The sequence below is a fragment of the Eurytemora carolleeae genome, unplaced genomic scaffold (assembly GCF_000591075.1).
Source record: "Eurytemora carolleeae unplaced genomic scaffold, Eaff_2.0 scaffold237, whole genome shotgun sequence".
Taxonomy (NCBI): domain Eukaryota; kingdom Metazoa; phylum Arthropoda; class Copepoda; order Calanoida; family Temoridae; genus Eurytemora; species Eurytemora carolleeae.
This window is the reverse complement of record NW_019396130.1, coordinates 182,450-205,888: the sequence shown is the minus strand read 5'-3', so window position 1 is coordinate 205,888 and position 23,439 is coordinate 182,450. Positions and strand designations below refer to the sequence as shown.

Here is a 23,439-nt window from a genome sequence, read left to right as displayed (position 1 = left end):
TTCAAAGTTTGCATCCGGACTGATTGAACTTTGACATGTACTGGTTGAATGTCCATCCTTGTGGCACAAAATACAAAATTCTGGACAGTTTCTAACTCTATGCCCAAGCTTAGCACACTTGGTGCATTTTACACAATCTTTAGTTTTATGATCTTCAACTTGGCATATGAAACAAAAATTTTCTTTAACATAAACCTCCTCAGCCTCTTTTGCTTCTTTCTTCTTAATCCATTTCTCATTAGCCTCTTTCTCCTTGGCCTCTTTGTCCTTGGCCTCTTTCTCCCTGGCCTCTTTCTCCCTGGCCTCTTTCTCTCTGGCCTCTTTCTCCCTGGCCTCTTTCTCCTTGGCCTCTTTCTCCTTGGCCTCTTTGTCCTTGGCCTCTTTCTCCCTGGCCTCTTTCTCCCTGGCCTCTTTCTCCCTGGCCTCTTTCTCCCTGGCCTCTTTCTCCCTGGCCTCTTTCTCTCTGGCCTCTTTCTCCCTGGCCTCTTTCTCCTTGGCCTCTTTCTCCCTGGCTTCTTTCTCCTTGGCCTCTTTCTCCCTGGCCTCTTTCTCCTTGGCCTCTTTCTCCCTGGCCTCTTTTTGGCCTTATTCTCCCTGGCCTCATTCTCCCTGGCCTCATTCTCCCTGGCCTCATTCTCCCTGGCCTCTTCCGCCCTGGCATCTTTCAAATTCTTTGCTTTTTTCAGTTTGATATGATGAACCAAGATGTCACAAAACTTGGAATCAGGGATCATTTCAGAGAACAGGTCAAAAGTTTTAGAATCAAAATGTTTTGCTATAGTTTCAGCATTGAGGGGTTCCTTATCAGAGATTTCTTGAATAATGTGATCAAAGCTTGTGAATATTTCACTTAAGGGCATCACAAGAAGAATAAGTTTACTAAGTTCATTATCAGACAAATCTAAACTTTTATAGCTCTTGTAAACATTGCAAGCCGAGAAAAACCCTTCATATTCAGGATATTTCGTCAGTACCAAAAGCTTCAAGCCATTGCAATGAACTTTTTCAGTTCCATTCTCATTTTCATTTTTCTTGCTTAAATCTGTCTTCTTTTCTACAGGCCTGGTGTGATTAGTATTAATAGGAAAGCTTGATTTGCTACTGTTCTCAGCATCAGAATCATGTCTTAACATAGTAATATTTGTAGAATCTTCCATATGAACAACATTTTGTACATTGTTTTGTACTAGAACAGCAGAGATTGTTGGTTGGGGGCCTGGCTTTAACTCAGTGATATTGGTAGAATCTTCTATCTGAACAACATTTTGTTCAGTGTTCTGAACGGGAACAGCAGAAATTGTTGGTTGGGGGCCTGGCTTTATCTTGGTTTCCGAAACAGTTTTCTCATGTTCATGTTTTACCTCCTTCACTTTCAGAAATCTAGGAGATGCAACAGATGCTGGAGAACTTCCAGAATCTTCAATATCACAGTAAACAACCCCAAGTTCTGTGTGCTTAAAAATTGTCTGAGATTTCATTGTGAGGTTTTTTACCAATAGATGAAGCCGTCCATAGCAAATCTCCAGGCTGCATGAGTCTTTTGTTAAGAAGAATTTCAGACCCTGCAAGTCCTTCATCTGAAAGGAGACAGAGATTTTCGGAACTAGTTTGAGCTCCTTGATAAAAGCGTAGATCTCTTGATCAGATTTGGGTTCTAGATTTATCAAAGAAAAATTCAAAATATTATACTTAGTTGATTTAGGTACTTCACACTCAGTTTCCAGTTCACTGCTGTCGATAATTCTAGGAATAAGGGATTGCATTGGTTTATTGAAACACTGTGTGGTATCAAGAGAAGAACCTACTTCAGAGTAATCATAATCTAAATATGTAGGAATACATAGTGGAGTCAGGGCTTCATAAACCCTCAAGATCTTTTCATCCTTTTTCAGAAATATACTTGTTTTGGTCTCATTTCTCAACTCGATAGATATTTCTTTCCCAATGAGTGAAACATTCTTGACACTGCAAGCTTTAATCAAGGATTCGGATACTCTTAGATCCCTTGAATTAGGTAAAGTGCTAGTGAGTTTGACTGAGGTATTAACGCCTGGATGAATATACAGATTGTGCTGGAGTTTACAAAAACTATATTTCACCCCAGACAGAAACAGTTTGCTGGATGTGTTGGAGAAACCTTTAATTTTGTCACACTCCCTGCCATTCACCAGTTTATTCACACATGTTTGGAGAGTTAATGCTGCTTGAAGCGCAGAATCCTTCGCAGGCTCAACTTTCAAGAAATGACAAATATCAACAAACCTTGGAATATCTAGGATATTTTCCTCGGGATAAGTTTTCTGCAAAATGTTAAACAGATCAGAGTAGTTTCTGAAAATGTTGAAAAACTCGACCGATTTGCTATGCTTCTTTAGAGCTTGCAATAGAACAGTCAACGTTACAGAGCTAGAAAATGTAACCAGCGTGGTTTTAAAACTAGATTGCTCAGTAGACTCTTTGCAGAATTGTAGAAACTGTTCAATAACCTCTAGCTCAATTAGAGCAGGAACAAGGTTTCCTGTTACAGAATCCTTAAAACTCAACCCTGATTCTGTCGGGATCAGTTTCAGAAGAGATATTTGTTTTTTCGTGATTTCATCCCTGAACGGATTGCATGCAGAGAAAAAAGTTTTTCTGGTATTGTTAGGTAGAACAATAATACAACCTATCTGAGAAATAACATCTCTTGACTCATGTTTAACAAACTCCAGAGATAGATAACAAATATTTTGAAGAGAGGTGCAGAGATCAATGCTTCCACCAGGTACTAAGGTAGGGGCTCGGATTGATTTTTTAATAATCTCGTCAAACTTATATTTCTTAACAAAATTCTCCGCAACATAATGTGAAAATTTTGAACGATTTTGTGCTCCGTCTAGAGGAATCTTGATATCAGAGGTGTTCTCTAATTCTTCTAGAGAAATAATTCTAGCATCATTCTTGAGATAATCATGGTTCTTGCTAAATCCAACCCAATTGAAAAACACCGAGGCCTGGTGCCAAGATTCGAAAACAAAAATACAATGGTCGAAAAGGCCTTTTTCTTTCAAATTCTTAATTAACAATTTGTTTACTGTCTCCAAGTAGGTTTCCAGCACTGCATTGCATATCTTTTCATTGTTATATTTATTAAGATCACTATCCAGCTGAAGGAGTAAAGATTTCTTTTTCTGATCCTTTAGTATAGATAAGGGTGGCACGGGAAGATGAAAGTTCACCCCTCGGGAGTAAAATGAGATTGAAATCGGAGATTCTCCCAATCCTTCAGTTACTGAGCTGGCAGATATGATATCCAACCCTACACCAACCAGAAGATATTGCTTTCTATCAATAGATTGGTAGAGAAGAACTGAATCGTTTATAACGGCTTGTTCTTGTTTTATGCTTGTTGATTTCAATACAGCAGTGGCCACCTTCAATTCAGAGATTTTTTCCATAACTGCCATTGATTCAACTTCATGAGTGTTTTCTATGACAATTTTTTCTTCATTTGTAACCTTATATGGTGTGCAGAATTTACTCAAATTTTCAACTAAACTTGTCTTTGCTTTCTTATCTCTAGCAAACCTAGAGGTCATGGTAATTTCTACGAGACGAAAAATACCACTTTCTTCTAAATTAGAAATTTCATTTTCTATTGGAATCATGGTAAGGTTTGGTCTCACAAGATGGATATTGTTTGTTACAGCTACTCCTACTTCTGTTGATCCTGTTGATTCAGATTCAGAACTCTTGATATTTGTTAGGTCATTTCCCCAGCGCAACTTCCCCAAAACAATTTCCACAACAGCAATTTCCCCATGCAGAAAAATTCTTAATTTTCCCAACATCAATTTTCCCCATGCAGTAAAACTATAAAATGAAATATCTATTTGAATATATTAACTTTTAGCAAACTAAAAAATCGTAGATCTATAACCGAATTCTCAAAATCTGGCCAAACATTATCTCTCACATTATTTGGGGATAGGTTAGGTTTAGACAATTTCTGGGCCGAGCGCTGCAGCTAAATAGGGCTAGGGGGCGAGCACGGTGACCTCTAAAATGTTGGATCACATGCTCTCTCACATTTTTTTGGGTTAGGTTAGATCAAGAAAATTTCTGGGCCGAGCGCTGCGGCCAGGATGGGCTAGGGGGCCGAGCGCTTTAGTCGAATAAATGATGAATAATATGCTGTCTCGCACATTATTTTGGGTTGGTAGGGTTCAGATTTCTTCTGGTCCGAGTGCTGCGGCTAGAACAAGCTATTATAGTTGCACAATTTTAATAAAATCGCTGAAAAAGAGATTAAGTGTGAAATAATCAGCTAAACTCAACATTCAACATTTAAGAGGCCGCAGCACTCGGCACCCTAGCCCATCCTTGCCGCAGCTTTTGGCAAGGATGGGCTAACCTAATTAATTATTTGAAAATTGCGCATTTATTCATTAAAATCATGTTAAAACGCAAATATTCAATATTTTAATGCATGGCGAAATTGTTGAGGGGGGGGGGGGAATTGCTGTTTTTACTGCATGGGGAAATTGTTGTTTGGGAAATTGGCTGTCGGGGAAATTGCTGTTGGGGAAGATGTCTAGGGGAAGTTGTGATTAGGGAGGTTACGATGGGGAAATAACCTAACACCTTTAAGGGCTTAGAAAGAAATTCCGTTGCTGCCTTTTCAAAATCCGGAGCTTGAACAAGCATATTTTTCTTTGATTTTTCATCCTTGGATATAGATCTGAGATTTCTAGATCTATTTCGTGATCTTGAGCGTGATCTTCTCCGACTTGTACTCTGGGCTGAGCTTCCATCTCTAGATCTTCTAGAACTAGAGTGTTGTCTAGAGGTTTGTCTGTTCAAAGAACGATTTTTGTCCCGAGATGGGCGTTCCTTTTCTTTGGAAGAGTTTCCAGATTGAACCTGTCGCGAACGCTTCTTTTCCGGACTATTATCTCTTTTTGACCCTGATTTAGACCTTGATCTGGATCTTTTCTGTTTCTCCTGAGACTTTCTTTCTTTCCCTGACCGAGTACGTCTGTCTATGCTCTCTCTACCCTGTCGATCATAAGTAGATCTCGGTCGTTTTTTCTCCGATCTATTGGTTTTATCTGGACCATAACTAGATCTAGTTTTATGCCGCTCATCATCTTTGAATGAGTCATTACTTCCTGCGTTCTTGTTTGATCTTGATTTGTTTCTCCCAGAATGAATTTCCTTATCGCAAAAATCATTTTCAATCCTGACTTGGATTGTTGGGACAACATTAACCCTTGGCTCTTCATTGTCAGTCCAAGCACTGTCTTGCTCAAAGCTCTCTCCAGGCTCAATTACATCTGGATTGTTCTCACACCACTTGTTTTTACCAATCAGACTTATATTAGCAATATCAGATATTCTGATTTGTCCTGGTTTTCTGGGACACACAACCATAGCATGTCCCTGCTCTCCACAGATAAAACATTTTAAATCTGGACACTCCCCGGACCTGTGCTGATCTGTTTGACAGAGTTGACAATCGTCCTCCCCCTCCTCTTCTGCAATCTCATTAAACCCCTCGGTTTCGGACTCCGTGGCCTCTCCCTCCTCCTTCTCTTCCGATTTATCATTTTCAGACAAACTTGATTGGATTGTATTATTGGATTCAGCCTCATTGTTTGATACTACTAGATCGGGATTAATGGATTGTTCTGTAGTTGATGTGGATTGATGACCTCCTCCAGCATTATACATAACCTCATTCATGGTTAGTTCGAAGTCCCGCCATTCCAGTTCTCCTCCGAACGACATTGGAACATTGGATGATTCTCGTTGCGAACGCCCACTAGCGCTGACAAAGCTGTCAGCAAGTCCCCGACATCACTAAATTAATATATTTTTTTTCCAATTAAAAAAAAACTGGATTCACATTGTTTTTGCAAACACTTAAAAAAAAGGTTTGCAGGGTTCATATTTTAGATTTTAAAAATATCAAAATGTAGTTAACTAATTTTTTTAAAATTTGGAATAAAAAAAATTTTGTGTTGGTAAAATTTGATTTTTTCTTCAGAAAAAAAAACCTTAGCAAATCTTACAAAGGTGGCAAAATCCAATTTATATTACAAGGCTTTCAGACCGCTTCGCCCCAATCACTTATTTTAATTGTATACATTGTGAAACAATAAAAAACAATCGCGGATTTTATCAAAAAAAAATTGTGGATTTTCAAAATTTAATGCCAATAAAATTTTGTTGGAGGCAAACTTTTGATAACTCTTAACCCTTCCCTGGGGGCATGTGAATGCCCGTAAAAAATTCGGGCCCGATCGTTTCAGCCGTTTCCACGTTTATTGGATACAAGCGGACAGACAAACAAATCATATATCAAAAGTGGCCGGGGGGTGTTATAGGCTAAAAAAATTTAATTTTTTTCGAAATTTTTTTTCTTCTTTTTTTCTTCTTTTTTTCTTTTAAATTTATTTTTACCGCGGGCAACGCCAGGCCCTTCAGCTAGTATGGAATAGAAGGAGGATTTTTATAAAGTACATACATCTCTTTATTTCATTACGTAAGATTTGGTGCGGATTTTAGCATTTAAATAACTAAATTTCACTATCTTTCAGGCAACTAAAAGGTTACCCTCAAAGGATGCGACTTCAGAGACGAATGTACGGAATTCACTTATTTCCTACAATTAAGGTTCCCCGCATTATTACTCTTCATTATTTCTGTCCAATATCATATAGAAGACCATTTCCAAATCATAAGACAAAATTTGGCATCTCATGCTTTGTGGGTAACCCTACACATGAACCCTGCAACAAAATTGTGTTGTTTTAACAAAGCTAATCCGGGTTTTTTGTTTCTTACCCCCGAAAAAAAATACCTGTCAAATTTTAAACTGTCAAATTTTATAAACTTAAAAGCTTGCACTTATTTTTAACTTATGAGCCTCAAATGAAAACTTCATTTTTTTCATCTTTAATAACTTAGCTAAAACCTATAATCAAGTCTTTATTTATTATTTATAAATTAAATATATTAATACTAAAATATTGCATTCTTTTTTAAAAAATTCTCTTAAAAATATCTGTCAAGTTCCCCCACCCCCCTCATTGAGGGAAAGGGGGGGGGGCTTTGACAGGCATTTTTAAATTGAATAAACGTTAACAAGTAGGTTTCCTGAAGATTTTAAAAAAATTCTAATAACTTGATTTATTTTTATTGGTTTATCCTGTCATAAAACAATTCAAATTTTAAAGTTAAATTTCTAAATTTGTAAATTTAATTTCCAAAATTTATCAATGACTAGAATTTTTTAACTAAATCTAGAGTGTATTTTAAAGAAATTGCAGTGAGGGGGGGGGGTTTCAGAAACCCCGGACAATATCTACGAAGTTTTCCCCCTTTTCGATACTTTTTATCAGTGCTTAGGATCCGGAACCGTTGGATCCGCAAGATATTGGCTTCCTGGATCCGCATCCAAGGTGTACAAAATATTAACCAAAAATTGCAAAAAAACTTTTTTACTCCTAAAACCCAAATCTGAACTTTTGAAAAAAAGAGAGATTATAAAAATTTCCTCGTTTCTGAATGGTTTATCAAGTTTCAGGATAAAAATAAGCGAAAAAGGTAAAAAAAGATTTAAAATTATTTTTTGTTAAAAAAATTCAGTAATCTTCAAAGAAATGACTGGATCCGTGTAAGATCTACGGATCTTTTCTTAAATCTTGATGTTCAGGTTGAATCCAGAAATCGTGATCTAAAGAAGCACATGAAGATCTACTCATCTAATTCTATACTTGTTCCTCCTGTATATACATATATAAATATTTAATCGAGCTTTACCGGAGATTTTACTTGAGTTTAACTAAAGTTTTACTTTAAATGTATTATTCTGGCCTAAAGTTTTATATCCTCGAGCTTAAGCTTTTTTATAACGTCTAGATTTATACTTTAAAAAAAGAAGCCTGAAACAAAATTATATTTAATGGTCTATGTATTTCAGACCACAATGGGGCTAGATAGCTGCCCTTATATCCTGTTTAGTACTCCAGGTTGTGCAATACTAGGTTTATAAAACATCTTATTTAAATGTAAATGTAAACACTGCCTATAACTTTCGAATTTAAGCTCTTTAAAACTTATGGATGTTATATAAAGTGAATCCAGATCATTCGTGTATTTCATCACCTGTCCTGAACTATGAACTAATGTATTAACAGGTGAAAATACATTCCTAGAAAATTTAGAACTTTTGAAGTTTATGCGAAACTAACTACTCCCTTATCTCTTAGATCAAGTTCTTCTCTGATATATCCTCGCCTCCTCTCGGAGAAGTATCCTCGCCTCCTCTCGGAGAAGTATCCTCGCCTCCTCTCGGAGAAGTGTCCTCGCCTCCTCTCGGAGAAGTATCCTCGCCTCCTCTCGGAGAAGTATCCTCGCCTCCTCTTGGAGAAGTATCCTCGCCTCCTCTCGGAGAAGTCCCGTCGGAAGCAACTATGTTTCTCTAAACCGGGACTGCTGCTTTCGAGCAGATAGAGGTGAAGATTGAATATGAACAGCTCTCAAGATGAGATCTAATGTTAACCTAATCTTATTTGGATCCCATAAATATCCTCGCCTCCTCTCGGAGAAGTCCCGTCGGAAGCGTCTACCTTGCTTCTCTAAACCGGGACTGCTGCTACTAAGCAGATGAAGGTGAAGATTAAATATGGAGCTGCTCTCAAGATGAGATCTAATGTCTAACTTAATCTTATTTAGATCTCATCATTGTCCTCGAGATTGAGATCTGATGTTTAACTCAACCTTATTCGGATCCAATCATCATCTTCACTACCTCCCTATTGGAGAAGTCCCGTCGGAAGCATCTCCTCTGCTTCTCTAAACCGGGACTGCTGCTATTAAGCAGATAAAAGGTATATAATCAAGTTTCGTGTGATCTTTGTGAACAATTAAAGACGAAAATGTGACTACCTCTAACACATGATAAGCATTCATATAAACTCATAATATTATTTCTAGTTATGTATAAGAGACAGCTGGTAACGATCATCCAACTCTTGAGCTATTAAATTCTCCGGCCTAATCAACCTTGTAAGTGTTACCTTAATTCATATAAATTTGTCGCAATTTATTCACATTTAGCACATTGTAAGTGTTATCTCAATACCTAATTGTTGTTACAACTTATTCACACTTAGCACACCTGGAGCAAATTTTAATGTAAACTTGGCTAAATTTATTCATTTAAATCATTCTAATACTAATTTATTATTTTATGCAACCCGTGACTGATGTATTGTTTTTCAGTTCTTGGGTCCTAGCTCTGTATCGCTGTACCAGAAATGAAGAATATAAGAGACTCATGTGTATTAAAGAGGTGCGCAATAGAGAATTGATGTTGCCCCATCATGTTATTAGCTGAACAATTCCTGTGGATCTAGGTATTGTTTCTAGGGAAAATGCTAAAATTCCCAAAGCGGGCACAATCCGGACCCGGACCCATTTTTTTCCAGTGCAGATCCAGGATCCGGATCCGCATCAAAGTAAATGGATCCTAAGCACTGATTTTTACCTGAATAAAAAACATTTCCTCCTAAAATTCTTTTATTTTCCCCATTCGTTCCTCATGTAAGGATGACCTAATTTCTCAAATAATTATCCAATAACTAACCTGCCGAGTTCGCAATTCAGATACTCTAGAACAGCATTTCTTAATTCATCACAGTTGAAAATATATCTGAAAATATTCAGTTTACAAGCTTTACATCAAACACGCTGGCTAAGCTATTATATGTCTGAGATCTGGGGTTTGAGTCAGTGAGAAATTGAGAATATCTCATAAAACATTTAACATGAAAAATGATAATTTAGTCGAATCCGTCGGTAAGAAAATACGAAAATAAGAAAACAAAAGCGGAAGAAAACGATAGTCAGATGAGAAATAAAAAATAAAGAAATGCTAAGGGTTTCTTCATTGAGCCGAGAGATTTCAACACAAATGATTGTATCCCAAGAAAATTGTTTTTTATTTCAAAGAAAAGAAATATAACTACTTACTAAAAGAGAAGAAGGTCTGAGCAAATCTTTTTTTTTTTAAATCTTTCAAAGATAGGTTTGAAATTGAAATGTACTAAGTTCGATATAAATAAAATGATATGTAATTGATTATATATAAGATTTGGTGACCTAAGAAAGGTCTTAAAGTATAAATTGCGCATAAATACCATATAATATTAAGACTCAAATTAAAAGTGTCTAAAGTGGATATCGAGCTCCAGCGATTGGAACAATGAGTATCCAAAACAAAAGTTCACAGCTCAGATAATTTAAATACGTTAAATTGAATAAGAAAATATATCACATAAATTTGAAGAATAAAATCTCATTATTTATTTTGAAGTATCTAATAGATCCTGAGTGAATAGTTGACGTAGAATGTTTTCTCTTTGAACTACAAATAATCTACTTTTGTCTAAACAGCATTTCTCGCAAAATGCATTAATTTTTAAAATTAAACAATCAAGATTCAGTTCAGCTATTTTCATAGCGTTTAACATGATCTGCATAATGCATATAATACTATCTAGAACTCTGTATTAAACAGGGTCCGAGCAGATCTAAGACCGGGGTTTCCTGGTCGATTTTCTGGTTGTCTTCTTCTCAGGAACTTTGAAATCTGGGTCTTCTCCCATCTCGTCTCCTGATAAAAAGAATATATACAGGGTGGCAAAAATGTACGTATTAAAAGGATCTTTTTAACCCTAAAATTGTACGGATTGTACCGTTTTTTTCAAATTGTACGGATTTTCAAAAAATATATCGTTAAAATGAAGTTAGTTTTACTTATTTTCTGCATTCTACAAAATATTAGGTTGATTGTTGTTTCAATTGACAATCAAAATTCATTCATAATTTCGAGAATATTGATTAATGCTGTATAATGAGTTTTCTCCTCTCAATCTCATCCTAATTTACTTGCTTCTCCTCTCATTTTTAATCCTAATTAACTTGTTTCTCCTCTCATTTTCATCCTAATTTACTTATTTCTCCTCTCATTTTCATCCTAATTTATTGGGTTCTCCTCTCATTCTCATCCTAATTTACTTGTTTCTCCTCTTATTGTCATCCTAATTTACTTGTTTCTCCTCTCAGTTTTATCCTAATTTACTTGTTTCTCCTCTCATTCCATCCTAATTTACTTGTTTCTCCTCTCATTTTCATCCTAATTTACTGGTTTCTCCTCTCATTCTCATCCTAATTTACTTGTTTCTCCACTTATTGTCATCCTAATTTACTTGTTTCTCCTCTCATTTACAAAGGACAATGAATGAAAATGACTGATCCTGTATTTTCCCTGTTTATTTTCAAAATTAATAATCAAGATATTTTGGACAATTTCACTTAGAATTAGGATTTTAGAAGATAATTTTTGTAATACATAGCGGATTCCAACAATGTAAAATGTTCCCTGTAATCTAGCCGTTATGAAGATTTTAAGCTACTTACACTTAATATGAATTATGTCAAGAATTGTAAGAAACCTTGGTGTTCAGATTAAGGTCAAGATTTGCATTTTAAAAATATTTTTCTCGTGCAATATAAATTATTGCTGTTAGAATATTAGCTAACCTGAGCTGTAAGTAAGGTCTAGAGATTCTTTTCTTGGTTTTCTTCCTTTCTTTTTCCCCTTTCCGTCATCCTTCTTCGTTCCTTTCTTTTCTTTGCCTCTTTGTTCTTCCCCTTCTGACTCAAGGTTGAAGTCAGATTCGGTGGTTCCGCTCGGCCCTATGCAAATGTAGTTTATTAATTACGGTATTTACATCCTTAAGGGGGACTTTCAAACCTTTATAATATATTTATTTGTAGTACAAGGATTAACAAACATCATTTGTGTTTTTGAATTTTAAAGAAATCCCCGAAAACTTAAAGAAAAATTCGCAAAAAATTATCATTTCTACCAGTTCAGCTTTAATTACTCACGATGGCAGAACTAACTACTGGCATCACAACCGGCCCCCAAACTCAGATAGAAGGTGAAGAAATAGATGTTCACGCCGCTAAGACAGATTTGGTAATGTCCGTGGTGACCGGGCCTCAGCATACTGAAGTTGGAAAACCTTCTCGAAGCGGAACCTGCAGGACTGTTCATCAAGAGGTGGTTGAAGATCCAGAAAGTCCAGGAACCAGGCAGATATCTAACATCTGTCTGCAGTCTGAGCTGGATCGTAAATCTTGTGTTTATGCTCAGTTTCCCGAAAGTGCTGATGTAGAACAGATTAAAAAATCTTTCTGCTCCACAGGAGCTGCTTGGGAAGATGAATCCTTCCCTGCATCGACATCATCCATCTACTCTGACGATGTTAGGCCGGAATACATACCGGAGGATATCACGTGGCTCAGACCAAGGGAGATTAACCCGGATGCCAAGCTGATTACTGATGGTACGACTAGGTTTGATATTAACCAGGGCAGGATTGGAAACTGCTGGTTTATCTCAGCTGTTGCAGGATTAACTTCCAACCAGGAACTGTTTGATCAGGTTTTTAATCCTGGGCAGGACCTTAACGACAACGGATCAATTTCATTCAGGTAAAGCGATAATTAATCAATTATTAAACCTATAAGTATCTTATAAAATTATTAAGGTTCTACATCGGAGGTGAGTGGAAAGATCTGGTAATTGATGATAGGCTTCCAACTTGGAAAGGAAAACTTCTATTTCTCCGGAGCAACGATCCCCAGGAGTTCTGGCCATCACTTATAGAGAAAGCATTTGCAAAGATTTGCGGTTGTTACAACGATTTGACTGGCGGAACCTTTGGAGAGGCGTCGTCTTACTTCGGAGGTTTGACTGAGAACTTCAATATCAGGGGGCCATACCTAGATGGGTTAGATCCTGTATATGTCAAGGAAAGGTTACTTGAAGCTGCATCATTGGGATCTTTATGTGGAGCAGCAGTTTATGATCTTGGCAGTGCAAACAGCAATAGTTACTCCAAGTGGGGTCTACCCTCTGGACATGAATATACATTGACAGGGTTTACTGATACCCAGATAAGAGTGAGAAACCCTTGGGGTGGAGATATTGAATGGGCTGGACAGAAGAGTGATGCTGATGGAGAGTTTTGGATGGATTGGTTGGATTTTATGACACATTTTCATCAGGTTCAGGTGGCTCATTATGATCTTAACGCTGCTTCAGGGTTTGATGAGAAGAATAAGAAAAGCTGGAAAGGGCAAAAGGCTCAAGGAGAGTGGACCGTAAAGACTGCAGGAGGTTGTCCAAACTTTCCTAGCTTCCGATACAATAAGCAGTATCAGCTAACAGTTGGATCTGAAACCAGTAGCAACGTTCACGTGTTGATAGCGTTGGATCAGATATCAGCGAAGAGGAAACAAAACGGTATGGAGAAGCATCCTGTAGGATTCATCGTCTACAAGAGTACACCAAAACAGAAACTAAGCAAGGAAACTCTGAAATCTAGGGCATGGGTAGCGGACAGCGGTCTATTCCGGTATGAGAAACAGATAGTTGGTCGTTATACTCTACCACCTGGTACCTATACCATAATTCCATGCACATTCTTCCCTGGACTCAAAGCAAAGTTTCTTCTCAGGGTTTTTCATTCACAGCAAGACACAAACCTAGTATCCTTGAATCCAGTTCTAGATAGCCAAGATCAAGATTCAGCTGAAGAGGATTCAAGCCTGGTTTCAAACTAAAACTTTTGTTCCATAAACTCAAAAAATTCGGATATATTAAGCATTAAAAATAGCAGTGATTTTATCCACCTAAACAGTCCCAGTTTAAAATACATATTAATAAAGTTTTAAAATTATGAATGTTCATTAATGAAAAAAATACAGTATTTGTAATTCCTTCATAATTACCTGGAATTTCATTATCTGATTGATCTATATCCATTGCAGCTGAAGTTGTAACAGTAGCTGTCACGCTTCTATCAGTCACGTCTTCAAACCGGCGAGTCTCGATCTAGAAATTGATGATTATTGTTTCACATATAAGTAAGAATAGTCATCAAAAATTGATTCTACAGTCTCTTGAAAATTGATCATCAATATCCGCAGTAATCTGAAAACTGACATATGAAGGCAGGAATTTACAATGTTTCTAAAAAACCTATGAATAGTTTTTCCCTATTATGTCTTAGTTTTTAATTAGTCATTCGCTTCTAGTAATCTGTCATCGAAACTACTGTGATAATCTCATATAAATTAAATATAGTTTACCGCTATGGTGTTAGTTTGTACAAGCTCTGCGATTACTACTGGAGCTCGCACTAAACCATCCATCAGCAGATTCCTCGCGTAACTAAACAATTATTAATTTATAACCAGGAGTCTCCATATTGGTAAGAAATATATACTTTTATTAAACTAGGTATAAAGGACACTATGAGTGGTAAACTTTGAACTGTTTTTTTACATGATATCTTTTTAAAACTATCACTCCATTCGATCTCATTGCATAATTTTAAATAAAACAATTGTTCAAGGCTAACTCCATTCTAATTCATCGATGTTAATAAATCTAAAAAAAAGTAACGTTTTGGAGTTTAGGGATCATTACAAGGAAGAATATTTTTGTCATTTACTATTCAAATGTAAATGCAGTTCATCATTACATTGTGTGGACTTGTTAGTGTTGATGACAAATTTGCACAAACATTTAAAACAAAACATGACGTTTTTGTTATAAAAAAACCTAATTTAAAGAGATCAGCAAAATTCGTCTGATGATCTCATCTCTTATTGACAAATCAAGAAGTTAAAAAAAATATAGCATCTAAAAATCTGAAATCTGGATCTATAATTTTACAGAACGGATCCAGAATCCAATAGCTCATCAAAATAAAATGGATAATGTGCATAGGATCCTTTCAATTTCATGAGGACCCGGATCCTGGATCCGCTCTGAACAAAATGGATCCTGATCCGAAAACCCAGTTCCTACAAATTACTGGATTTTTTAACAAATGTAAAACGTCCAATTTTTCTCTTTTTTTTACACTTGTATTTTTTGTGCAGAAATGAACCTTTCAGAGATTATTAAGTTTTTGAAGTTTTTATTAATCTCTCTCCGTTGAAATTTGTGTTTTGAGAACAAAAAGTTTGTTTTGGCTGATATCTTTACTCAGTTGATCCAAATATTTTAACGGAGCCGGATCCAGATTGAGAAATTCAAATTGTTGCGGATCCAAAGAATCCATATTCACTGCCTTCAAAACGAGAATGATACCTGATCCCACGTCCTCCTAGCTGCATGAATGTATCATATCCTCTAGATTTAGCTTGCTCAATCATTAGATCTATCTCTTGTTCTCTGTTCATCAAGGCAGGATGAACAAACTTCTTGTACAGAAGAGATGAACCTTGAAAAAAAAATCATATTTGTAATCTATCAGAAGACATGAATTCAGATTCAGGAACAGGAAGATATATTTCAAGAATTAACCCCCCGGCATTAGGATTATAGAAGTATATTCTAAACTTAAGTATTTAGTATGAAAATGACACATTGATTAAAATCTTTAAATTATAAAGACGATAATCCAAATTTCAGGTCCCAATTTTTTAATAAAAAATATTTCTGTAAATAAAAGATAAAATTAAGAGAATTTTACTTTGCCAAAGGTTCCCAAGACCAATTTTGACTAAAAAACATCCAGAGCGCAGAACGGGATGTTTTCTGGATAAAATTGGTCGAGGGAACCCGTGGTCAAGTAAAATCTTTAATTTCCCGAATAAGTAGTTGTCAAGGAAGAGAAAAAATAAAAACTATACCAAAAGAAAAAATAAATGTCCCTTATTTTTAATCTTGATTCACTGGATATTCGTAATTATTGAATATAATATACTCTGTATATTAATGTGACAAAAAATCGGAAATTTTCTTATATACTCCGCCAGGAGTCCTGAAAATAATCCTAACATAAACATAAACACAGTATTACCGTCTTCTGAGATGAAAATGCGCGAATATTTTTCCGAAAACTTCGCAGAGCAGGTGGTTATTTACATAACTGTTCCAAGGAACGTTAAGTGAACTAACCTCCCTCTGTTGGGGGAATCATAGGTCGGTAATTTTGGTAAGAAGGCGGTAAAAAATTTTACCGACAGGGAACCCTTATAAATCTGACAAATAACTCCTTCAATAAAGGGTCCCTTGAAACTACGTTGACGTCCCTTTAAGAGTAATAATATGAAATAACAATGCAAGGAACAAACATAATTCATGTTTACCATTAGTAGCAGGAGCAAGTAACCAGATCAGAGTACATATCTTGAGCTCGTAGTAGAACGGAAACCAGAAAGATAACAGCAAGTCAGAGAAGATCTCCGCGGTCGTAAACAACGCAAACACGATCCAGTACATCATCCAGCGGACGTACCTAATCATTGTTTAAAGATCAGTTATAACAAAAATTTCGGGTTACTTGGTTACATTTTTGCTACATGTTCCCCGCTTTAGCGATGAAACCCTTTTATCTAAGAGTTCAGATTCGCTTGACTAAAACATTTCTTACGTATTTTTAGGGTTTAAAATTGATTTTAAAAAGGGGGAATTATTTCATCAATATCCCCCCCCCCCCCTTTATCATAAAGTAATTGTCATGTCTAGATCTAAAATCGAAGCCAAACTGAATTGTTCTAGTTTAAAAAACTAGATTTAAAAACTTCCTTCGCAAAAATTAGTTCCAAAATACTTACTCCTTCACGTTCTTGGTACGGACGGCCTTGTAGCTAGCATAAGCAGGATAAAGAGTCCCTAAGATAAATTTAAATAAAAAACAATTTTACAGCATATTGATCGCAATTTAAGTGATGTGCACACAGAGATGATTTTACCAGGATGATCAGTGAAATACTTCAACGGTCATCCGTTTTGATCAGAATTTGCCTCCTAAACATAAAGGTTCCCACTGAATTACGATTCTTTAAGCTACTTTCCTTCTCGTAATGAGTAGCGCCAAACCTTATTTACCTAACGTTGAATATAGCTTTATCATCCTTACTATGTGATATGTTAAAAAATATTGTCCAAATCAGTCTTCACACAAAATAACCTAAGTTAAATGTGAATTCCATGTAGAGAACATTGCCCATTGCGTTCATAAAAAAGCAAAACTAACAGCTGCTAAATTAAACGGACTTTGAACCTGAATCAAGAATTAATTAAGAGATTTGGTTGGTTAATTTCCTATTTATTATTTATAAATTAAATATATTAATACTAAAATATTGCATTCTTTTTTAAAAAATTCTCTTAAAAATATCTGTCAAGTTCCCCCACCCCCCTCATTGAGGGAANAGCCTGTCCTAGCCACAGCACTGGACCCCCTAGCCTATCCTTAAATTCCTTAAAATACAGACAGTCCTGTTTTAGATGATCTACAGATCCTTACCTAAAGTTAGGCTGACCACCCTACTCAGCAGAGCATAGATCATATTACTCTGAAAATATTTATCAACTTATACTCTGAAAATAACCACGACAAATGCTGGGGAAAGTTGTTATGACTTAAAAATTCAGTGAACTGAGATTGTCTCGGTGCGCGTTGAAAGCAACAACATTGAGTCTTGAACTGTTGCGCAAATGCCGAGGAGTATTCTGAATTACAATCATTCTTCTAGTCTGATTTTCAGAAAGTCTTGGAGTAAGGTTTGGATTCATTACTGTATCAGAGACAACAGTTATCCAGGATCCAGGACGTATCAATTCAGCACTTTCATGCCCTATTCAATCCTTAACCTGGAGCAGAATGGATCCACATGTAGAACTTCGAGAACTGTTAATATCGAACTATGAAGATTATGGTGGAAGATTAGGTTTAAATATCCCTTGGGATTTAAATCTTCCAGTCTTCCCATGTACAAATTCATCATGCATTCTAGAATACAGAGAACGCAGGTTGTTTTTTTATCTATACGTGAGTAATAATCATACAGTACAGTGATAACCATAAAACTCTGGAATAGGTTAAGTTAATTTTTAAACTTGCAAGTTCTGACTTTAAACAAGCCAATAAAAATAAGGCACAGCAGTCAGCAATAGTGTAGTGTGAACGGGCCCATCTACCTAAGCAAGTGATTTAATAACTTACTAGTAAAGGTATCTGCTTTGAAACATCAAAACTTCAGTACTGCTTTGTTGTCGTCTACCTATTCTACAATTTTCTGGTTATCACTGTACACAGATTTCTCTTAATACCACAAGATATATTTTATTTATTCTACAGAATATTATACCCACACAGGATGAAACGTTAATGACTGTATAAATATAATGATCTTCGAAGGTTGAATTGGACTATTCGCCTACGTTTTTAAACAATCTGGGTATAGATACAAGAATAAACAAGTATGCAGCTCAGAGATGCAGCTGCAGAATACAAGGAGTAAGAAAATGGGCTAAATAAATTCAGAGTACAGTCGTCTTTTAAATCTCATTCTTTGTGGGTAACCCTGTATATCAGGGGCGTTTTCAGAAATTTATCCTTGAGGATATGCAACATTTTAAGTTCCAGTGGGGGGGGGGGTGTCTAAGCGTACGTTGAGGACTGAATTGCCCCTGGAACCTGGAAATTGGAAATGATAGTTTTCACCTGTTAATAATTGAACCGTGTAGACTAAGTTAAACCACTTCCTTTAGCTTGACCCGGGGCACAAGAAAAGTTATTCAACTTAGTATACACGCGCGGTTGAACTTTGTCTCGCTATTCATTAAATCTGGTCTCAGGAATCTGATGAAACGTGAAGCTTCTGAAGAGAAGGAAGAAGAAGTACCTCAGCTGAATAATGACGGACCTGCAGTTCTCTACCTACCCCTGGGAGGAGGGGGAGGGGGAGGATGTCCATCTCTAGCAGAATCAGCTGTGGTGGGAGTTAGTCAAATGGTTTTCTTATGGACAGGTTTATTCTCCTTAATGGGATTGTCCACTTTTTAAAAGAGATACTCTCGGAAGAGTCCTAAAAAATTGAGTCTTTGCGACAAACTCATTTTCGAATCCCTTTATCTTTGCAACCTCAAGGTGTAAACCTTTGATATTTCTAAATAAATTTATTTGAACCAACATAATTTATAGTTTGAAATACCTAATGTCCACGAATTTTGGTTGCAAAGATATAGAGATGAGGAAATATGAGTTTGAGGCAAGAAACACTTCCGTTAAGCAATTTTCTCTCTAGTCTTTCTAGCTGTAGATATCCACGAGAGTCGAGACGCTTTCTAGAAATTGTTTAAATTTTTCTATATGTAGGATAACTCACAAAGGATGAGACTTCAGACATAACTATTAAGATTTTTATATTTCTCAAATTCATGATTTTCTTTACGAGACATACATTTCGGTATCTTGTTTGCAAGATGTTAACAGTGAGTTGTCAACCAACTCTTAATTCTTTGGGGGTACTGCAGTACATAGCTTGTATAAAAAAATTTGGACACAACATTAAATATGAAAAATTTATTTTTTGGCAGCGTTAAACGATTCAAATTTTTCAAAGACACCTAAATAGTTTTACGATTTTGCCAACATTACCTTTCATGAGTTCTCTGTTATCAACATTCTTGTTCTAGTGATGTCCGTGTTTAATGTTGTCGCAAATGTTGTTGCGAATATCAATAACAACCAGAACAACAACAATAACAACAACAACAACCTACAAATTAATAAAATATCAACACAGAACACACAGGTAAAATGTCCATATAAAAAAAAACATTTTTATGATTGATTTTACTATTAAATAGCTTCAAATTCAAGAACCTTTGAATATTCAAGTTTGTATAAAAACGTGTGTTGCAGTTTCTTGGAATTTAATAGTATATAAACAAGTTACGTTTTTTCTGTCAGACTATGCTTTAGGAGCTGTAGATACAATTTCCAGTGCCCGGCGTTTTTATCAATAAAATAAAAATAACTTTTCTTTTCAAATTTTGATTTCTTACAAGCTTTTTTTTTAATTACAAGTAAATAACGAGAAGCTGTTAATTGACAGCTTCTCTTTGTTCCATGCTTATGTGTACCCCTGCTGTTTGAAAGCTTGCATAGGAATACAAATTTGAAAACGGAAGTCGTCTTCATTGTATTAATATATAATGTTAATTTTTTAAGCTTCGTAGATTCTTTATAGATAAGTGCAAACACGAACAACGCAAACACAATAACGATCATGTTGCCGCCTCCCATCCCTGTTCTAGCCGGAGGTCGAAGGTTGGATGCACAACGGAGACTTAAAAGGTAAAGGTTGTAACGAAACGGCTAATCTTGGTGGCGCTAAATGAATCTTTCTATAAATTAAATGAGTTGGATCTCATTTTTAACCGAATTGAAATAATTTTTAACATTAAGAGATGGATCGTTAAGAGAGCTAAGACGAATAATTGATTTAAATAATTGAACATGTCAGTCCATCGAACAATCTGAAATAATGTAAAGAAAAGAAGACAAACCAATATTTGAAATTAAATTTTATTTAAATAAAGGTCGAACCCGTTGTAAAGGAGTTTAACGCCTGAAATTGTACAAATAGTTAGCTGATTTTTTAAGGTTTGTAGAACGAGAAAGGAAACTTGAAGAACGAAAGAAAGGAATATATTCCAAGGATCTGAACTTTCTACCAACAGCATCGAATATCTTCAAGTAAGTTAGATACAGTCGTTGGCGTATCTATTAATAAAATAATGACCAGTTTCTATTTTAATTTTGATTTCTACCAAGGTTTCAAACAGCAGAAACACTTTAACATTAAATCATTATGCTTATTAGTGATTATATCATTGTATGGATGTAATCGCCGACCAACGTATGTTTTCCACATATTTCAATAATTGGATTATTAAAACCATGGCATTGATTGATTAAAAGACAATAATCAAATTCAAGTTATGGGTGTGGATTTTTTTAACCATCATTAATAGTTATTTGGTGCTTAAAAATATTAAAAGTTAATCACAACAATTTTATTTAGACAATGAAGTTAAATCTTTTATAAAAAATGATATTATATTTTAATCATTTTGAATTTAATAGATAGAGAAATATCTAACAAAGAATAACGTACTTTCTTGCTTGCTGATAATAGGTCTGTACTGGACAGTGATGGTCTAATATCTACGGAATGTTTAGGACGTCATCTTTGCCATTTATCTAAAGGTTAATTTTAAAGATTTTTTCAAGCAATTATCCAATATCCGAGCTTTGGACTTTCAATATGATGACAGTAGAGTTTAAAATTAAAGGCTTCGATCAAGGGATACCGTTGTGGTTAGGGATGCACGCATGCTCATCTATTAATGGAGGTTATTAATCCTTAAAATACCATCTCCTGAATTTTTACATTTTTCTAGACGAGACTGAACAGCTTGATTTCAAACAATCCGTTGCACTGAAGACAATGACATTTGCATTAATGTGGATGAAGCTCGAGGTAAAACAAAAAAAACATTTAAAAATATCTTTTCGTAATTACCTACCTTTCAGGATCGGAGCCAGTCCTTCGTTGAGTTCCTGGACAATATGGTGTTAGGAAACCTAGACCAAGATCTAGACTGCGATCTTATTTTCTATACTTGCTGACTTAACACACTCAAGTCAGGGGACTTCAGTCAGAGATTAGCATGACAATTGATATTTAAAATTAATTGTAGAATTTGTTTGTACCTCTTACACCTAAGAGAAGCAAACGTATTGAATTAAGAAACACAAATTACCCCTGGTACCCTGGTATTAGCTAAATTTGCCTTTTCTTTGCTTTCAACATTACCGGAGATTTGAAGAATAAAATGCCGGGAAAAGGTAAATTTTGTGATTATTGTTTTAGGATCGAATCATATATGTAAAAGTAGGTTGAGGAATGAAGATTAAAGTCGTCTCTCAACTGTCATGTTTCGTGGTGACACCGTGTAACTGAAAAGTGTCTGTACCTTTTGCCTTGTCTGTACTGGACTCCCTTAGATCCTATAGTTAACCGAGTCCCTCCAGTCCGAGGTGTTCCTGAACCTACACTTCAGGGAGGAGAAGGAGCAGATAATACCCGCTATCAACTGCAGGTTTCGGATAAGGAACTCCTTCATTTTAAATACAAGTCCTCGTCCATTTCTTTATTCATTCTCTTTAATTCCTTCTTATAGTGTTTGCATTTCTTCCATTTTCTTCCATTTTCTTTCCCTTTGTTTACAACCATGTATTTTAAGCTCCGATTATTATCATAAATGAGATTAAATGTGGTAAATATCTATATTGACTTTAAATAAAGATTTCCACTAACAAACATAGATTAATTACCAGCGTTGAGTAAAATAGACGAGTGTGACATAAACAAATCTGTTACAATATTACATTACATCTTTAACTCGAGATTAGATATAAATTCTTTAACAAAAAAACCGAGGCCTTTTCATTTTATCATTTAATTATTATCTTTAAGATGGCCCAGAACAAGAGAGGTTTAAAACAGTGGATTTATTGAAGTCTTCTTTTCTCTATACTTGGAAATGTTGCTTAAAATTTTGTAATTTGGAACTTATCTATTTCTCATGATTAAAAGAAAGATAAAGGACGACAACCATAAAGTATTATGGTTACCACTGTAAAATTGTGCATGTTTTAGTATTCTTAGTTTTCATGAAATGGAAAATATTCCTGAAAGAAATATGTACAAGGAGGGATTATATTATAAATATTATATATCGACAAGATTTATCATATTCATCACAGCAATTTAAATTTTCCATTACAGATCTATTTATTTTCCCACGTCATAAATTTATTTTAGTGGACTAAATAAAATAGACCTTTTTAATATTCTAAAAAACTAATTACGTAATTAGTAACAAAGCAAGATATAAAATTTTAGCGTGTTTAAGTCATTTATTTTTTAATAATTGCACCAAATCGTTGAAAAATGGCCAAAATAAATATTCAACTTGTTCCTTACGCTTGTGAATGTGAGGTTTAAACAGGATGCCACTTAAATTATGGAACATAAGTGACGAATTCAATCAAACGGCATTTATTTAGGCTCTCTCATAATACCATCTCACCCACAAAGGATGAGACTTTAGGGAGGATTGTATGGAAATTTCTAATATATATATGATTCCCAGTAACTCCATAATTGTTTCTTTCTTTATCCCAATCACAATAAATGCCATATAAAGACTAAGTTCAACCTTGGAAACGTCTTGAAACGTGTTTAATGTCTCATCCTTTATGGGTAACCTTGTAACATAAACCTTACAATGATCAACAATAATATCTCTAGAAATTCAATGTTTATCGAGACACTATGTTTTTCTGATTAACGTAAATTTGCGAGTTCTTGAAATGTCTTTGAATGAAGCTAAAGCTAAATGTACTAAAAACTTTATCTATTTTCCGCAAATAAATCGTTTGTGATGTTGGTTTACGAATAGATTTGTATATTTTTTCAACAAAGGGAATAAAACCT

At 35.3% G+C, this 23,439-nt stretch overlaps 4 protein-coding genes and 1 long non-coding RNA gene across 6 annotated transcripts; 2 read left to right on the top strand and 3 right to left on the bottom strand.

Annotated features, from left to right (window-relative positions):
- Window positions 1-110: 110 nt before the first annotated feature.
- LOC111695840 (uncharacterized) lies at window positions 111-9,720 on the bottom strand. 2 transcript variants are annotated; one of them, XM_023465295.1, is made up of 4 exons: window positions 9,635-9,720; window positions 4,624-5,841; window positions 349-3,731; window positions 111-243 (listed from the first exon to the last, which is right to left on the bottom strand). In XM_023465295.1, the coding sequence occupies exons 2-4, from the start codon at window positions 5,767-5,769 to the stop codon at window positions 129-131; spliced, it is 4,644 nt and encodes a 1,547-aa protein (XP_023321063.1). In that variant the 5' UTR covers window positions 5,770-5,841; window positions 9,635-9,720; the 3' UTR covers window positions 111-128. The 2 variants fall into 2 exon arrangements, with proteins under 2 accessions (XP_023321063.1, XP_023321062.1); XM_023465294.1 differs by having other exon boundaries at window positions 111-3,731.
- Window positions 9,700-17,470, bottom strand: LOC111695853 (receptor expression-enhancing protein 2-like). The gene is made up of 8 exons (XM_023465310.1): window positions 17,391-17,470; window positions 16,696-16,753; window positions 16,228-16,376; window positions 15,224-15,356; window positions 14,215-14,296; window positions 13,855-13,957; window positions 11,593-11,748; window positions 9,700-10,663 (listed from the first exon to the last, which is right to left on the bottom strand). The coding sequence occupies exons 1-8, from the start codon at window positions 17,431-17,433 to the stop codon at window positions 10,581-10,583; spliced, it is 807 nt and encodes a 268-aa protein (XP_023321078.1). The 5' UTR covers window positions 17,434-17,470; the 3' UTR covers window positions 9,700-10,580.
- Window positions 11,907-13,802, top strand: LOC111695847 (calpain-9). The gene is made up of 2 exons (XM_023465304.1): window positions 11,907-12,552; window positions 12,609-13,802. The coding sequence occupies exons 1-2, from the start codon at window positions 11,945-11,947 to the stop codon at window positions 13,684-13,686; spliced, it is 1,686 nt and encodes a 561-aa protein (XP_023321072.1). The 5' UTR covers window positions 11,907-11,944; the 3' UTR covers window positions 13,687-13,802.
- On the top strand, window positions 16,008-21,798 carry LOC111695851 (uncharacterized). Its single transcript, XM_023465309.1, has 9 exons — window positions 16,008-16,060; window positions 17,632-17,896; window positions 18,725-18,897; window positions 19,565-19,683; window positions 20,122-20,228; window positions 20,538-20,630; window positions 21,073-21,143; window positions 21,338-21,417; window positions 21,471-21,798. The coding sequence occupies exons 2-9, from the start codon at window positions 17,748-17,750 to the stop codon at window positions 21,564-21,566; spliced, it is 888 nt and encodes a 295-aa protein (XP_023321077.1). The 5' UTR covers window positions 16,008-16,060; window positions 17,632-17,747; the 3' UTR covers window positions 21,567-21,798.
- On the bottom strand, window positions 19,119-23,437 carry LOC111695855 (uncharacterized). The gene is made up of 6 exons (XR_002763957.1): window positions 22,927-23,437; window positions 21,914-22,730; window positions 21,464-21,497; window positions 21,052-21,137; window positions 19,527-19,647; window positions 19,119-19,213 (listed from the first exon to the last, which is right to left on the bottom strand). It is a non-coding gene; the product is annotated as an uncharacterized LOC111695855 (long non-coding RNA).
- Window positions 23,438-23,439: the final 2 nt, after the last annotated feature.

Bases quoted from the DNA above. Each gene is read 5' to 3' on its own strand.
- LOC111695847 (XM_023465304.1), top strand. From the start codon at position 11,945: ATGGCAGAACTAACTACTGGCATCACAACCGGCCCCCAAACTCAGATA. The intron at 12,553-12,608 runs GTAAAGCGATAA...AAAATTATTAAG, and splicing joins AACGGATCAATTTCATTCAG to GTTCTACATCGGAGGTGAGT.
- LOC111695851 (XM_023465309.1), top strand. From the start codon at position 17,748: ATGGATCCACATGTAGAACTTCGAGAACTGTTAATATCGAACTATGAA. The intron at 18,898-19,564 runs GTTTATTCTCCT...TTCTTGTTCTAG, and splicing joins AATGGTTTTCTTATGGACAG to TGATGTCCGTGTTTAATGTT. The intron at 19,684-20,121 runs GTAAAATGTCCA...GATTCTTTATAG, and splicing joins TATCAACACAGAACACACAG to ATAAGTGCAAACACGAACAA.
- LOC111695840 (XM_023465294.1), bottom strand. From the start codon at position 5,769: ATGTCGTTCGGAGGAGAACTGGAATGGCGGGACTTCGAACTAACCATG. The intron at 3,732-4,623 runs GTGTTAGGTTAT...ACAAATATCAAG, and splicing joins TTCTTTCTAAGCCCTTAAAG to AGTTCTGAATCTGAATCAAC.
- LOC111695853 (XM_023465310.1), bottom strand. From the start codon at position 17,433: ATGATCTATGCTCTGCTGAGTAGGGTGGTCAGCCTAACTTTAG. The intron at 16,377-16,695 runs GTAAGTATTTTG...AACAATGATTAG, and splicing joins CGTACCAAGAACGTGAAGGA to GTACGTCCGCTGGATGATGT. The intron at 11,749-13,854 runs GTAATTATGAAG...ACATTTGCATAG, and splicing joins ATCAGATAATGAAATTCCAG to GGCCGAGCGGAACCACCGAA.